This window comes from Colletotrichum godetiae, assembly GCF_030913485.1.
Source record: "Colletotrichum godetiae strain CBS 193.32 chromosome Unknown BDP55scaffold_23, whole genome shotgun sequence".
NCBI classification, from domain to species: Eukaryota; Fungi; Ascomycota; class Sordariomycetes; order Glomerellales; family Glomerellaceae; genus Colletotrichum; species Colletotrichum godetiae.
In genome coordinates, this window is record NW_026851271.1 from 1 (window position 1) to 13,371 (window position 13,371).

At 53.1% G+C, this 13,371-nt stretch overlaps 6 protein-coding genes and 1 non-coding gene across 7 annotated transcripts; 2 read left to right on the forward strand and 5 right to left on the reverse strand.

Annotated features, from left to right (window-relative positions):
* Positions 1-1,626, reverse strand: BDP55DRAFT_163044 (P-loop containing nucleoside triphosphate hydrolase protein; the record flags this gene model as incomplete). The annotated part of the gene is made up of 2 exons (XM_060565701.1): positions 744-1,626; positions 1-667 (listed from the first exon to the last, which is right to left on the reverse strand). Coding segments are annotated over exons 1-2 (1,225 nt in total), but the record flags the coding sequence as incomplete, so codon positions are not given.
* Positions 1,627-2,855: 1,229 nt separating this feature from the next.
* BDP55DRAFT_694273 (uncharacterized protein) lies at positions 2,856-3,742 on the reverse strand (the record flags this gene model as incomplete). Its single annotated transcript, XM_060577329.1, has 2 exons — positions 2,856-3,114; positions 3,216-3,742. The coding sequence occupies 2 exons, from the start codon at positions 3,740-3,742 to the stop codon at positions 2,856-2,858; spliced, it is 786 nt and encodes a 261-aa protein (XP_060428854.1).
* Positions 3,743-4,760: 1,018 nt separating this feature from the next.
* BDP55DRAFT_729103 (uncharacterized protein) lies at positions 4,761-6,024 on the reverse strand (the record flags this gene model as incomplete). Its single annotated transcript, XM_060579525.1, has 3 exons — positions 4,761-5,391; positions 5,463-5,692; positions 5,764-6,024. The coding sequence occupies 3 exons, from the start codon at positions 6,022-6,024 to the stop codon at positions 4,761-4,763; spliced, it is 1,122 nt and encodes a 373-aa protein (XP_060428855.1).
* A 952-nt stretch (positions 6,025-6,976) lies between these two features.
* On the reverse strand, positions 6,977-7,069 carry BDP55DRAFT_t198. The gene has a single exon. It is a non-coding gene; the product is annotated as a tRNA-Ala (tRNA).
* Positions 7,070-7,435: 366 nt separating this feature from the next.
* Positions 7,436-8,037, reverse strand: BDP55DRAFT_632506 (uncharacterized protein; the record flags this gene model as incomplete). Its single annotated transcript, XM_060572434.1, has 2 exons — positions 7,436-7,915; positions 7,999-8,037. The coding sequence occupies 2 exons, from the start codon at positions 8,035-8,037 to the stop codon at positions 7,436-7,438; spliced, it is 519 nt and encodes a 172-aa protein (XP_060428856.1).
* A 1,866-nt stretch (positions 8,038-9,903) lies between these two features.
* On the forward strand, positions 9,904-11,869 carry BDP55DRAFT_704504 (uncharacterized protein; the record flags this gene model as incomplete). The annotated part of the gene is made up of 7 exons (XM_060578006.1): positions 9,904-10,221; positions 10,296-10,359; positions 10,395-10,509; positions 10,553-10,556; positions 10,888-11,112; positions 11,134-11,175; positions 11,223-11,869. 7 exons carry the CDS (start codon positions 9,904-9,906, stop codon positions 11,598-11,600), a joined length of 1,146 nt encoding a protein of 381 aa, XP_060428857.1. The 3' UTR covers positions 11,601-11,869.
* Positions 11,789-13,348, forward strand: BDP55DRAFT_694276 (oxidoreductase; the record flags this gene model as incomplete). The annotated part of the gene is made up of 3 exons (XM_060577330.1): positions 11,789-11,795; positions 12,144-12,177; positions 12,301-13,348. The coding sequence occupies 3 exons, from the start codon at positions 11,789-11,791 to the stop codon at positions 13,346-13,348; spliced, it is 1,089 nt and encodes a 362-aa protein (XP_060428858.1).
* Positions 13,349-13,371: the final 23 nt, after the last annotated feature.

The following is a 13,371-nucleotide window of genomic DNA, read 5'->3' on the forward strand; positions in this document are numbered from 1 at the left end:
CGATGTTGCGGTACAGGTCGTCCTTGGGGTCGCCAGAGTAGGAGAAGGTTACGTCGTCGAAAGACAGGACGGGAGGAGGAAGCTTCTCAACGTCGGCGAAACGGAAAGTGAAGACTTTGTCGGGGATGACGGGCTGAATGAAACCGTCGGCCTCCATCTTGTCGAGAATCTTCTGACGGGACTTTGCCTGTCTGACCAAGTTGGCGTAGGTACCGGCGCTAGCAATGAACTTCTTGATGTGCACAATTTCGTCCTGCTGCTTCTGGTAGGCCTTCATCTGGTTTGTCTCCTGCTCGGTACGCGTTCTGTTGTAGATGTCGTAGTTACCTCCGTAGTAGAGGAGCTGCTTGCCGCGCATGTCGACCATGGTGTTGCATACACCGTTGAGGAAATCCATGGAGTGGGAAACGAGGACCAAGGTACGATCCCACTTCTTGAGGTACTCCTCGAGCCACACGCAGGCCTCGAGGTCCAAATGGGCAGTGGGGTCGTCGAGCAACAGCAGCGAAGGCTTGACGAACAGAGCCTTGGCAAGAGCGACACGCATTCTCCAGCCACCAGACATGTCCTTTGTCTTCTTGTGGATGGTGACCTTGTTGAAACCCAGACCCGTCAGGATGAGGGAGGCGCGGGTAGAGAAGGTAGAGGGGTCCATCTTCTCCATGTGCTACGAGGCTGTTAGATCGAATTCGGACATGAGGCCTAAGCCTCAGTTTGGGCAGGGAAGGGAAAGCAGAACATACCTCGTACAAGTCCATAAGGACAGGGGACTCGGGACCGTCGTCCTCGAGAATCTTCTCGGCCATCTTGTCGAGACGCTCCATCTCACGCTCAGCCTCGGTAACAACCCACTCAAGGGCACCGAGCTCGGTGGGGGGAGCACCCTCGTTCAGAAGGTAGATATCGATGTGCTCAGGGATGGGGAACTCGCGGGCAGCGATGGCCTTGAGAAGGGTGGACTTTCCGCAACCGTTCTCTCCCAACAGACCGTATCGGCGTCCGTAGGACAACTCGAGGGTAGTGTCGTTGAAGAGGACGCGACCGTGGAAGACGAGGGAGGCACTGGTGATCTTGACGTCTCTGCTGGCCTGGGTAGAGGACAGGACACCGGTGGTGACACGGTCAGAAATGCCGTGCTTGTCCATCTGGTCGGCCAGGCGCTTGATCTCTTCTGCGTCATTTCCGGCGGGCTCATCGCCGTTGACCGACGAGGCAGTCGTGCTGGCATTCTTAGCGCCCTTCTTCGGACCCGCGGCGGCCGCCTTCTTGGCGAGTCTCTTCTCCTTGGATGAGGAAACCATGATGATGGTGGTTTGTGGTTGATGGCGGGGTTGATTTTTTTTCCCTAAGCGATGGCGGGGAACCTATGGTCGCCCAAAAAGAACACGGAGGGAAAAAAAAAAAAAAAGGAGGGGGAAAAAGGCTATGAAAAAGGCCTTTCTTGTTTCCTAGTGATGCGTCGACGACCAGAATAGTGTCACGCAAGTATCAAGTCGGCGATGAAGTCGACTGGTAGAGAGAGGAAGAGTCGGGAGGATGAGGCGTGTAGGAGAAAAGAAAAAAATTCAAAGGTTGACGTCCGGCGGCAGGGTGACCACACGCACAAGAGACAAAGAGCGGCGGTGCGAAACACACCCACCATCATCCACCACCCACCACCACCAGCACCACCACCCCTCGCAGCACAGGCTGGAGAAAGGATGATCTTAGGTGGGGAGGGGCAATTGGACACACACAGAGAGGCAGCGCTGAGAGCGGGCAGCCCGCCTGCGGCCAGGTTCACAGAGTTGGTAGTGGGGCAGCGACCTCAAAAATTTGAAAAGGCTGATAAGCGATAGGGTAGCGAAGCGATAAGGCACCAACAAATGCAAAGCCGCAAAATGCATCTCCCATGCAACCGTGCTCCTTCCATTTGGCCTTTGCTCTTGCCTAGAAAGTGTGGAAATGTGATGCAAGCACGAGTAAGCGGTACGTACCCCGACCGCCTTCTCCGTTCCGAGTGTCTTGACTCCTCTTGAGGCAAGAGGGAGGACCTTTTCTTCCTTCCATTCTGGCTGCGAGCATCCACGTCAAGTGCCAGATATTTTTACCACTTAATCATGTAGGACGCTACATTGAATCCCCAGCGCTTTACCTAAGGTAAGAGAGCGTCTTGGTCATTCCGTTGCAATTCGGGGCCACCTATCACGAGGATTCCCTTGGGAATATCTTGCACAATTGAAGCCCTCAAGGCTCGGGCGCTCATCCCCTCCAGAGTCCAACCTCTTTCTTATCTAATCGTGACTACCTGCAACTTGGAAAGCTCAACTGTCCCGTCCAGGACCCTCAAAGACCCTCAAAAAGGACCCCCCCTCAAGGCTCAGAGACCCGGCCTGACGCAACTATGCAGCAACGCGGAGCCGCGGGGCTTGACGTCACACGTCACGTGCTAATCCGCCTGACCTAATTGGCTGGAAGACGAGAGGCTGAGGATATTGCAGGAGAAAAGCGTTGCATTTGGCATTGCAGAATGACGGTGATTGATGTTTTTGATGTTTTCATTCCATTATTTTTTATGTACTGCTAAATGGCAGTCACACGTACTCCATATATCCCTGGGTATCAGTCCAGCTATTTGTTAAAATCAAATGCCGCTTGTTTCGGCGGTAATCCCGCGGGGGATCCAATAATCCATCTATCGGCCCGCTATGCTACGCCCAAGGTAGCGTGAGGTAGTGTAAATGATGCGTCTGTCTAGCATCTATGCTTGATGACTTCGAGGGATGCCCAAGTCCTTTTTTCCGACCTGGAGGCCTCGTTCTGCTTCAACGAGCCAACAAACTGGCTCGCATGTGTAAGGTAGAGACGGGTCCTCTTCAGAACCTCGCCTGTCGACTACTGTAGTCGCGAGCAACCGTAACCGTCCCGTCCGCCCCGGGCACGAAACGAACGTAATGATTCGCAAAATAAGAGAGAAGCAGCTTCCGCGGCGAGAAGAGCTCCCACGGTGTCGATGGCGGCACGGGTACCATCTCACACAGCTCGCCTCTCGGGACGAAGACGACGTCTGAGTAGTGCCGTCGCTCGTTGTCTACCTCGACAATAGCAAAGATGAAGAGTGAGAAGTGGATCATCCTGCGAGTCTGTTGTTAGCTTCCATCTTTGACTCAGAAAGCGCTTGCCATCAAGCCATCTCTCCAGGCGCAAGGAGAGTGACAGATACAGGGGGGACGTACGTCAGGATAAACATAAAAAAAATCACCGCCGCCATGGTATTCGTTTGCCGCGGATCAACATTAGCCCCAAACCAACCATTATTCTGGTACAACAGCCAATTCGAAATCACAATCGCCATCATCGCCGCCGTCGGCGTCCAAATCAGCAAATGCGCAGCCACATGTCCACCCGGCTTCCCCCAGCTGAACTTTGTACTCCGCGGCAGCTTCGTCGGGTCATCCTTCGTCCACCGAAACCCGCGATCGCGCACCAGCATCGCCCCTATGTCACCCGCGCTCCACAACCACGCCATAGCCGCCGTAGGACACCCGAAAGCCCAGTTGCCGATGTAGTATTCATCGTCTACCTTCTGCCCAGCCAGGGCTGCGAGGATGATGACGGCGTCGAGCATGGAGGCGAGGCGGAGGAGGAGGGTGGTGCGGTACATTGAGCGGTTGTAGGGGATCGCGGTGAGGAAGTCGCCGTGGCGCTGGCCTGTGTCGGGCGGGAGGGTCGTGATGTCTGGGTGGAGCGGCGTGTTGTCCATTTTGATAGAGTGTCGTCGGAGGAGGAGGTCTGCATCGCTGGTGATCGTCGAGGTCCTTCCCCTTGGCCCTTGGCGAGGGGAGGGGGGGGGTTGTTTCTTTTCGTGCTTTCGGAGGCCGCGGAATGGGCGATTTTGGGGAGGGATCGCGTGGTTATGATGGGATTGCCATTGAGGTCGAGGGTGATGCTGGAGGTCGCAGTTGTGGGAAGGCGAATCGTACAGAATCGCAGATGGAGAATTGATTCTCAAAGAGCGCTCTACTTGTTGACGGTTTGCGTCGAGGGGCTGGAATACGCGGCGAGGTCGGCAGTGAGGAGAACGAGCGGCGGCGGCATGTCAGGTCGCATGCGTTTTAGACCGGGGATGGAAATCGAACGGGGGTCGACAAGCAACTCGGGGGCCGATGGGAACAAGGAGCCAAAAGTTCGAACCCTGGGAGTTCGGGGAAAGATCAGAGGGCACCAACAGGGGGTCTTGCAGTACGTACCGTCACTAGCTACAGAGGCTACGGGGGACCTCATTCCCCAAAGCCCATCCATCCGTGATACCGTAGCCAGTGAGATCTCTGTATTGTGGGCTCCAAGTGGGCCATTGGTTCGTGTCGCAGGGCCCGGGTTGGGGCCTGTCACGGCGCGACGAGCCCCTGACAGCTAGTGCTGCGCCCTGCTTTGCTCTGAAGAGCTGGGACTTTTGATCGACGCCATCTTGAATTGAGATGCCCGGGAATTTGGGGTTTGAGTGAAATAGATTTCCATTTCCTGGACCGTGTTTGTTCTGGAGACTTCAATATGCCTCGTTTGTGATGAGTCGGCTCTCAAAATGTGAGTTAAGGATGGCGTAAAGTGGAAAGATCGAACGAAGAGAATATCATGAGATGCCCGAACGTGAATGAGACTGTTCTACTCAGTCATGATGTCCCTAAACGCCGTCCCTCCCGATCGCGAAAATGCTACATGGATAATGAATGAGGTTTACACTCTTGTGAGTATCCTCAAGTAAGGTATACAAAGACAGAAGCTTAGATAGATCTCGTCCTACCTGCACTCCCACCCCTCGAAGACTCCCCCATCATCGGCATCTGCGTCATATTCACCCGATACTTGCCCTCCCTCGCGCTTGCATCAGCCGGCGTCATACCAGTCACGCTCGTAGCAAACTTGAAATCCACATCTCCCGGCAAGATAAGCTGAGGCTGCGCATCGCCCCGTCTCATCCTCTCCAGCTCATCCGCAGAAGGCTCGTAATCAGCCGGCGGAGGACGCATGTTCGGCCGGAGGTGCTGATCCCGACTATCACCCACGGGGAACGTACGCGCGGGCAGACCGCCCGGTAAGGGTTTCCGCTTGATGGACGACGCCGACGAAGGGGACTGGTCGCCGGGCCGGTCTGGTAATGGCGGCGGCATCTCTTCTTGGAGTTGTTGAAAGTGGTGCCGCAAGGAGTTGCTGAGCGGGCTCTGCGGTGAGCGAAGGGAGGTTTGGGCGCGTGCGGACTGTTGGGATTTCCACGTCGGTAGTTTTGGAAAGGGTTTGGCGACGACGTAGACTGTTTGCCCTGTTTCTGGTATGTACATCACGCGCGGTCTGCGCCGGCGGATTTCACGGCTGCGTTCTATACAGGCGCGGATGAAAAGGGCCATGTGGATAGTTCTAGGGAATAGATGTTCAGTAGGGTGATAGACCGAGGAGGTCAAGTAACGAAGGGGTAACGGAGAACTCACGCGCTGAGGAGCATGAAGATACATGCCACGAGGGCGAGGTTCAACGGGCTGTTTCCTACCTGGTTGTCTTCTTGGATACCTAGTTGGAACGCCAGCCAGCCTCCGCCAATGTAGCCGAGTATGGAAATGATAAGTTCCAGGCCAATATGAGCCTTTGGCGTAATGCCGCGTCCGTGGCGAGCGCAGATGGTGAGGAACTCTCCCAGATCCCACATGAATGACGGCAAAGCCTAAAGAGTTCATCTCATGGTGAGCTACAATTTCTTGCATGAGACGAGAGAAAGTGTGAAAGAAAACTTACTCCCGGCAGACACAGCCAAGGCCAGACTCCATCGCCATCCCACGGCGTATGGCCGTACCATGCCATCATGATGATGAGGATGATAGCGCATAGCAGCGTCCCAATGAGACGGGTCACGATCTTGCAGACTTCCCATCTCCGGTCGCCCTGGTTCATCCACCGCACGTTGGCCGGGTCGATGGAGGCCGTCGGCGATGCGGGCTTGATGCCATCCGCATCCGAGGCGAGGGACTCGAGCTGGTACGACTCGGGCGCACTCATCTTGCGTCTACCGTAGGACGAGCATGGGTGAGATGTATGTGTCCGCGGCGCTTATCCTCCACCCTTTACGTCGTTGTCGCCTGCCGGTGTCGTTCAATGATGAGGTATGAATCCGCGACTTGATGTTCCCACTTCTCCGTGTCTCGGTTCCCTTGCACTTCCGGCGCATCGGCAGCTGAAACCCCGCTGAATAATAGTAGGTAAGAAGCGCTGGAGCAGAAGAAGAGACCAAGCTTCTTTGCGGTAAGGTTTGGCGTTCTTGTCCTGACTCGTCCCGTAACAAGGGGGAAGTCGTCAACAGCTGCGCCTCTGGTGGCACGTTCTCGGGTGACAATGCCGAGTTGGATTTCTCCTGGAAGCCAAGAAATGAAAAAGGTGCTAGACCGTGAACGAAGGTAAGTGTAAAGGTTTGATGTTGGAATAAGAGTCGGATCAGCCCTTGTCACACCTTTCTTCCATTGTTTCAATGGAAAATTCCATCGTCTCCAGCAGTACGAAATTCCCCGGGAACGGCGCGGCATCATGCAGTTAATTAGCACCGCCAGATTTAGGCAACCGTATTCTGGACGGCTCCACTCGCCTTTCGGGGGCCGACCGAATCCGTCCCATATTCACTGATAACTGTCAACCGTTGCCGGACTCAATAAAGTTTAATACGCCATGGCTGATAATATTTTATTGACATGAAAATGGACAATTCTTGACGATTCCCAAACTTGATCGGGATTACATAATGAAGAGTATCTCACTCAACCTGTGTGCGTGCGTGCACAAGTCATAGTCACTCGCTCGAACATCTCACCCATATGGCACTCCCAGTTCAGTAATGTAGTGTAGAGAAGCATCGTCCATCACCACCACGCATCAATCGACCAAAAGAAACATGTATTTCGAAGCTGGCGCACTCTGTGAAGCAAAAACGGACATCAACTTGCGCAGGATACAAAAGAATTGGACACTGTGGGAATTGAACCCACGACCTTTCACAAAGGCGCGTTCCTGTCGGAAGTGCGAAGCGAAAATCATACCCCTAGACCAAGCGCCCGATGCTGATGTCGAAGGTGGTCAAGAGACCGTCTACGTAGCTCGCAAGCGGCGAGAAAATAGAGTCCAGCGACTAGGGGCCCGCCGGAAGGCCCGAAAATGTTGATGGCAACGACAATAATACAAAAAACGAAATATCTGTCACATGGCGATCGAAAACTTGGGCTGGCGTTGGGTGTTGCGTGAATGTTCGAGAGAATGGGCGCCGGAAGTCGCGAGACGTCGTCAACAATCCGGGGTCCTGGTTACGACAGGTATCGATGCTCGAGTCAAATTTACTTCCATGTTCCATCGTCATCCATACTCAGGTATCCTAAAGCCAATCTTCATACAGATATTATTAACCTTACGCTGTACCAAACACATCCTACGCTTGAACATCGCTCTTCAACTTCTCATACACAGTTTCCCCCCCGACCTCAGTCTGCCGGGGTCCCGCATCCCGCCCTGCCTTGGTCTGGCTCTGCAGCAGCCCCTGCTCCGCCACACGACTAGGGTCATTTTCACTACCAACTTCGGCGGTGAAAGCAGCCTGCACTCCGTCCTTGGTGTTCGCCGTATCAAAGCCCTCAGTGATATTCTTCCCGTGAGGCCCATTGGGGTCGCGGACGTATTGGTTGCTCACATATGTCGGCGCTGCGGCGGCCTGATCGGGGATCGATGCGGCGCTAGACCCGGGAGCACCGCCGGTGCCGGTTCGGGAAGGAGCGGCAGTGCCGGTGGTGTCGACGCCGCGGTTGGAGGCGAATTCGCCGCCTTGGCTGGCGGACTCGGCTGCGAGGGAACCGGCGGGGACGGCACCGGTTGCTTCGGATCGGGTGGGACGGACGTCGGCGCTGGGCTCAACCTTTTGATCACTGTTAGTGTCTGAACTTTCGGAAAAGGCTATCGAAAATAGGCTTGCGTGACTCCAGGGATGTCAAGACATACCTTGGCGCCAGCACTTGGAGCCTTGTACTGAGCAGACATTTTGATAGGTTGCTTTTGGTGATGGTTTGTTCGAAGAATTTGGGAGATAAGGTTTCGCTGAGGTATTATAAGTCGCCTTCTTCAATGTCTTGATGTAAGGGTTGATTGTCTTTCCATTCTTCATCTCATCGAGGTTCCAAATCTGCCATTTAAACATCTTCAGGGCGCATGACATCATGTTGAGCTCTTCTCACATCAATCCAAGCCGGAGGCAAACCTCCTGTCACAGACGCAGCACCCACAGTGGGATGACTTCAGTTCCCCACAGCATCGCCCGCAAAACTGTGGCATAACGTGGGTTGGCCACCAAATTACATCATGTTGTTGCCTTATTCTCCTCCCAACTGCGCACATCGTCAATTAAAACGACTGAGTGATAGAGAGTATTGAAGTCTAAGATTACCCGCGACAGTCTCATGTGGATAAAGACGATCGATGCTGGCCGGTGCTTTGACGAGGTGTGGAGACTGGTAATCATCTGGACGTGAGAATGACGACTGTTGTCACGATGACGAGCACTGCCCGTCCTTTGCGCCGCTCCTTTGCATTGCCAAACTTCCTGTAAAGTGTGCCTTGCAGCATGAATCATTATCTTTTACTTTCTTAACTTCACGGTATTGGGTGGTTCGTTTGAAAATCCACTAAGGACGCTTCTGATATTTGAGCAGAACGTTTGACGATATCAAAACTTGAGAGATGTAAGGTTTTCGACCACGGCCTCCAGTTGCCTCGTAACTGAAAGGTTGCAAGGTCAATCCGGGTTTCTTGTTCTTCTCAAGTCTTCTGTCTTAGTAAATTTCTCAAGACCTCAGGCTCTGTGAACATGATGCCTGGTCATCTCTTGCCTCATGAAAAGCCCGAAAAGCGGCAAATCATTTGCTTTCGGACTGATCATCAGTCACTTGCTCTTCATCAGAGAGCAAGGGATCCAAGGCGCTGTGCATAACTTTACAAAGTCAATGAGATATTTCCACAGAATCAGGTATACATTGCTCACAACTGGCGGACCTTTCCTCGGTATCGGGCAACGCTTTACGTGAATATGTTTCCACCGAATTTGACAAGACAAACCAAAAATTGGAAGGCGAAAGACCAAAAAGTGGCAAGATTTATGTATCCCGTTCGGCTGTAACCGTGAAGTAACCATTCTACTGGATCTTGGATCACATAGCAGTCTCCATCCATTTTCGAATACTCTGCTTTCACATATCCAGGCCGGGTACTTCCTGAATCCTTAGCGTCGAGACGAAAACATGGTAACGAATCAGACTAAAGTGCCTCATTGAGGCTGTATCAAGATTCCCACAGATACTTCAAAGACAAAGGCTGCAGTAGAGCGGGGTGTCGCACTGAATTGGGGCGGCTGGCGGCTAACAGTAACCCTACCTGGACGAGATCAAATCTCGAACCAACAGAACCATCTCAAAGAGGCAGGCCCTCCGTGAATGCCTATGTCACAGGCTGTCGGTCATGGGGCAAGGCCGCAGGCCACAAGGGGCCGTGATTCGTATTGTTTTTCCAGAAGCCAACAGACTTGTCATTTTCCTTCAGGCAGCCTTCTTATCACGGTATGGATCTGCAACACAACCAGCTCTTGACTGCATGTGTTTCAAATATCTTAGAGATCGTAAAGAAGGAAGGGGCTTTTACTGCTACATGCGATGGAGGTCGTAAATAGCCCGGCTCCTCTTCGAAATGCTTCCGTCTCACGAGTTGCAAATCGTGGACTCAAGACAGTAGTTGCTTGTAAATCAACTCACCCTAGTCAAATGTTGAGAAATAAGTGTAGGTAAAGCTCCGGCCCCGACTCCCTCTCATCATCAAAGCACACATGATCGACTTGGTCAACTGGGAAACCTCGATTTCATGGGTGAGCTAGAAATAGGTGCTCTCAACCATTTCGTGCAACACGATGGAATCAACCACAGCGATATTAACACCAGTATCCACGGATGGGTGGCCGCAGGCAGAGACAGCGGAAGCGTCGACATCCTCTGGTCAAGCCTGTTGACAATTATCCTTTGCGTCTGGGCAGCCACACACTCGAACGCTCTCTTGTCAAAAGACAAGGGGTACCACGGCGTCTTGGACAAAATCAACCCTGCAATGATTGCACTTTTAGGACCGGATTTCCTTTTCGGACTCGCTATTGGTCAGCTTTCCAGTGCTCGTCGAAGTGTCAAGGTATGAGAGGCTTCTCATTCCATGGAATCCGAGCCGCGACTGACCAGATCTTCAATGGTTTGTAGCAGTTTCAGATGGATAGCCTCTTGTGTGGCGGTCAAAAATGGACGTACAATCAGGCTTTCTTCGTTGACATGGGTGGGGTATTCCTTAAGAGCCCGGATTCCCTGAAGGATTTCCTGTTGACGCGGAACAGCTGCATTATTTGGTCAAGCACGGCTTCGCCGATTTTCCTGATATGGATTCAGTGAATATCGCGGAACGTAATACGATTGACACTCTCTCAACGTACATGTGGTTCTTGAGTCACAATTACAATCACCATGTTGAGTGGAGTCTGTTGCTAACATTCGGCAGGCTCATCACTCTCTGGCAAGCTCTTTGGTTCTTCATCACGGAGATGCACCATGTCAGGAACGGATTGCGCATCACCGCTTTAGAACTGACGGAACTATCTTTCACATTCGTCATGGTTGCTACGTCTGTTTGCTGGTACCTAAAGCCGGCGATTTTCTATCCCCGGTACATCAAAACCAAAGTCTAAGACGAGGGACAGGTGACTCTGGAACGAATTCGAACATACGCCAGATCTCACGTGAGTGCCCTTGGTTTGCCCCTATTTCGATTGAATGTCCGCTAACTGAGATCTCATAGACCCATCCGCAGCTTCCAACAACATGGCACCGTGCACCACTCGACGATATCACCCCGCGCATCTTTCGCATAGCCGCCTACTGGTGCTTTTACAAAAGACTGGGCGACATGTTGTATTTTCACCCCTATGGAAGGCCCAATAAACAAGAACTCTGGGACAGATTTCCCTCTGACCTGTGGCGCCTCATGGAATTGATGTACTACCCCCTGAGAGGTGTGTTCATCGTTGGTTTCAGCGTAACCTTCATGATCGGATAGAATTTCCAGTCCCCAACACCGACGGAGCAGCTCATTTGCGTCGTACCACATGTTTTACTTTTCTTTCTTTTTTGTACGGGGCCTTCCAGTACCTTTACAAAGACCAGAAATGGCATCGCGCGCAGAAACGCTTGCATGGAGCTCTTCAATCGATATACCATGTTGTGGAAGCGGATTCTAAGGCTCAAAACCAGTCGCAGGAAACCAAAACCTTGCCGACCAGGACAAAGGGAGTTGTCCATCGGCTCATGGCATCGGCTAGGTCTCAGGTAAACAACTCGGCGGCAAAGGGCCCAACCATATGGATGTCTTTGTTTGTGATCCTCCCGAATGTTCTCATTTCCGGGCTGTATGTGTCGTGCCGGATGTACTTTTATGTCGAAGATTTTGTCTCTCTCCGGGAGCAACCAAAGGGGATTTACTTGACTGGGAACCGGTTCCTCCCTTTCATCGGAGAAACGTGGTAGTGCGGCTACAAGTAATGAAAATAGAATAGGAATATGAAGACCAATAGAAGGCTACTTTCGTCTCACCGAGGCCATGTTGAGTCAAGTAATGTGTAAAGACGACCATAACAGCAAGCTCTGCCTCGGTGAAGATGATTAGCTCACCGAAACACCAAGGTGACCTATTCGGGCAACTCTAACAGTTCTTCATGGCCGGTAAACCCGGTGTGTCAAAGTGGGCGTTAGCGTCGCCGTCCGTGACCTGACAGACGCACCGAAAACGGGGCAATTTTCTCCGTCGTCCATTGAGAAAAGCGCCGAGTCCTTCCTTGGTGACGCAATGGGGTAATCTTGGCCCGTCACTCCACCAAGCTCCAGTCTCCTCCACGATTGCCCCCTCGTGCCCCTCATCGCCTTTCATGCTAAAGTGACCCAACTCGACGATAGCTATATAAAGCTGTCAAGCTCACGACATTGTGTTTGAATCTGTCTTAAGAAGGAAGCTCACAGTTCCTCAGACTCATCATACCGTGTAAACAGAAACAAAAGACAAGATGGCTGCAGGCAAGACATTCAACGTTGGAATCATTGGATATGGGTATGTGAAACCGTCTCTCAGTCCATGCCATCCTTGCTACAAGGCCCCTTGCATGCTTTCGGAATAGACTCACTTTCGGCGCGACTCACCGAAGATGCCCACGTGCTAACCGACCATCCACAGACTATCCGCCAAGGTCTTCCACATCCCTTTTATCAACCTCACACCTCAGTTCAAGCTGCACAGCATCGTCCAGCGCAAGCCCACAGCCTCCTCCTCAGCACCAAATGATTACCCAGAGCTGAAGCATCACACCTCCCTGGAGCCCATGCTCCAGGACCCCGATGTTGACATCGTCAACATCCTCACACCGCCCAACACTCACTTCAGCTTCTCCAAGCAGGCCCTGCAGGCTGGCAAGCACGTCCTGGTCGAGAAGCCATTCGTGCCCACCATCGAGGAGGCTGAGGAGCTCATTCAGATCGCCAGGGAGAATGAGCGTCTCATCTGCGTCTACCAGAACCGTCGCTGGGACAGCGACTTCCTCACAGTCAAGAAGATGATCGCCGATGGCGTCTTTGGCCGTGTCTACGAATTCGACACCCACTTTGATCGCTTCCGCGCCGACCGCCCCACGTCATGGAAGGGCGAGCTGACCATGGCCGAGGGAGGCGGCGCCCTTTTTGACCTGGGATCTCATCTCATCGATCAGGCCTACAACCTCTTCGGCATGCCAGAGACCGTCTACGGCAAGCTTGTCAGCCAGCGCGACGGCAAATTCGACCCCGAGGACCCGGACAGCGTGCACGCGCAGCTTTGCTATCCAGACGGCCTCATCGTCAGCGTACGCATCGGTGTCATGAGCGTCGAGACGAGCCAGCCGCGGTTCTGGGTGCGCGGTACCAAGGCTAGCTACCACAAGACGTGCCTCGACCCGCAGGAAGACCAGCTCAAGGCTGGCGCTAAGCCCACCGATCCTGGTTTCGGTGTCGAGGACCCCATGAACGGTGGTAGGTTGCTGCTGGTCAAGGAGGGCGGCAATGTCGAGGAGCGGATGAAGCCGACGCAGAAGCCGGAGACGTATCTCAAGCTCTTCGAGGGTTTCGCCAAGGCTGTTGAGACTGGAAGGGAGGAGTACGTTCCTGTGCCGGCGAGAGAGGCGCGGGATGTCCTGCGTATCATCCACGCTGTGAAGGAGAGCGCAAAGTCGGGACGCGAGGTTCGGTTTTAAGACACTTGATGATGTTTGAGATG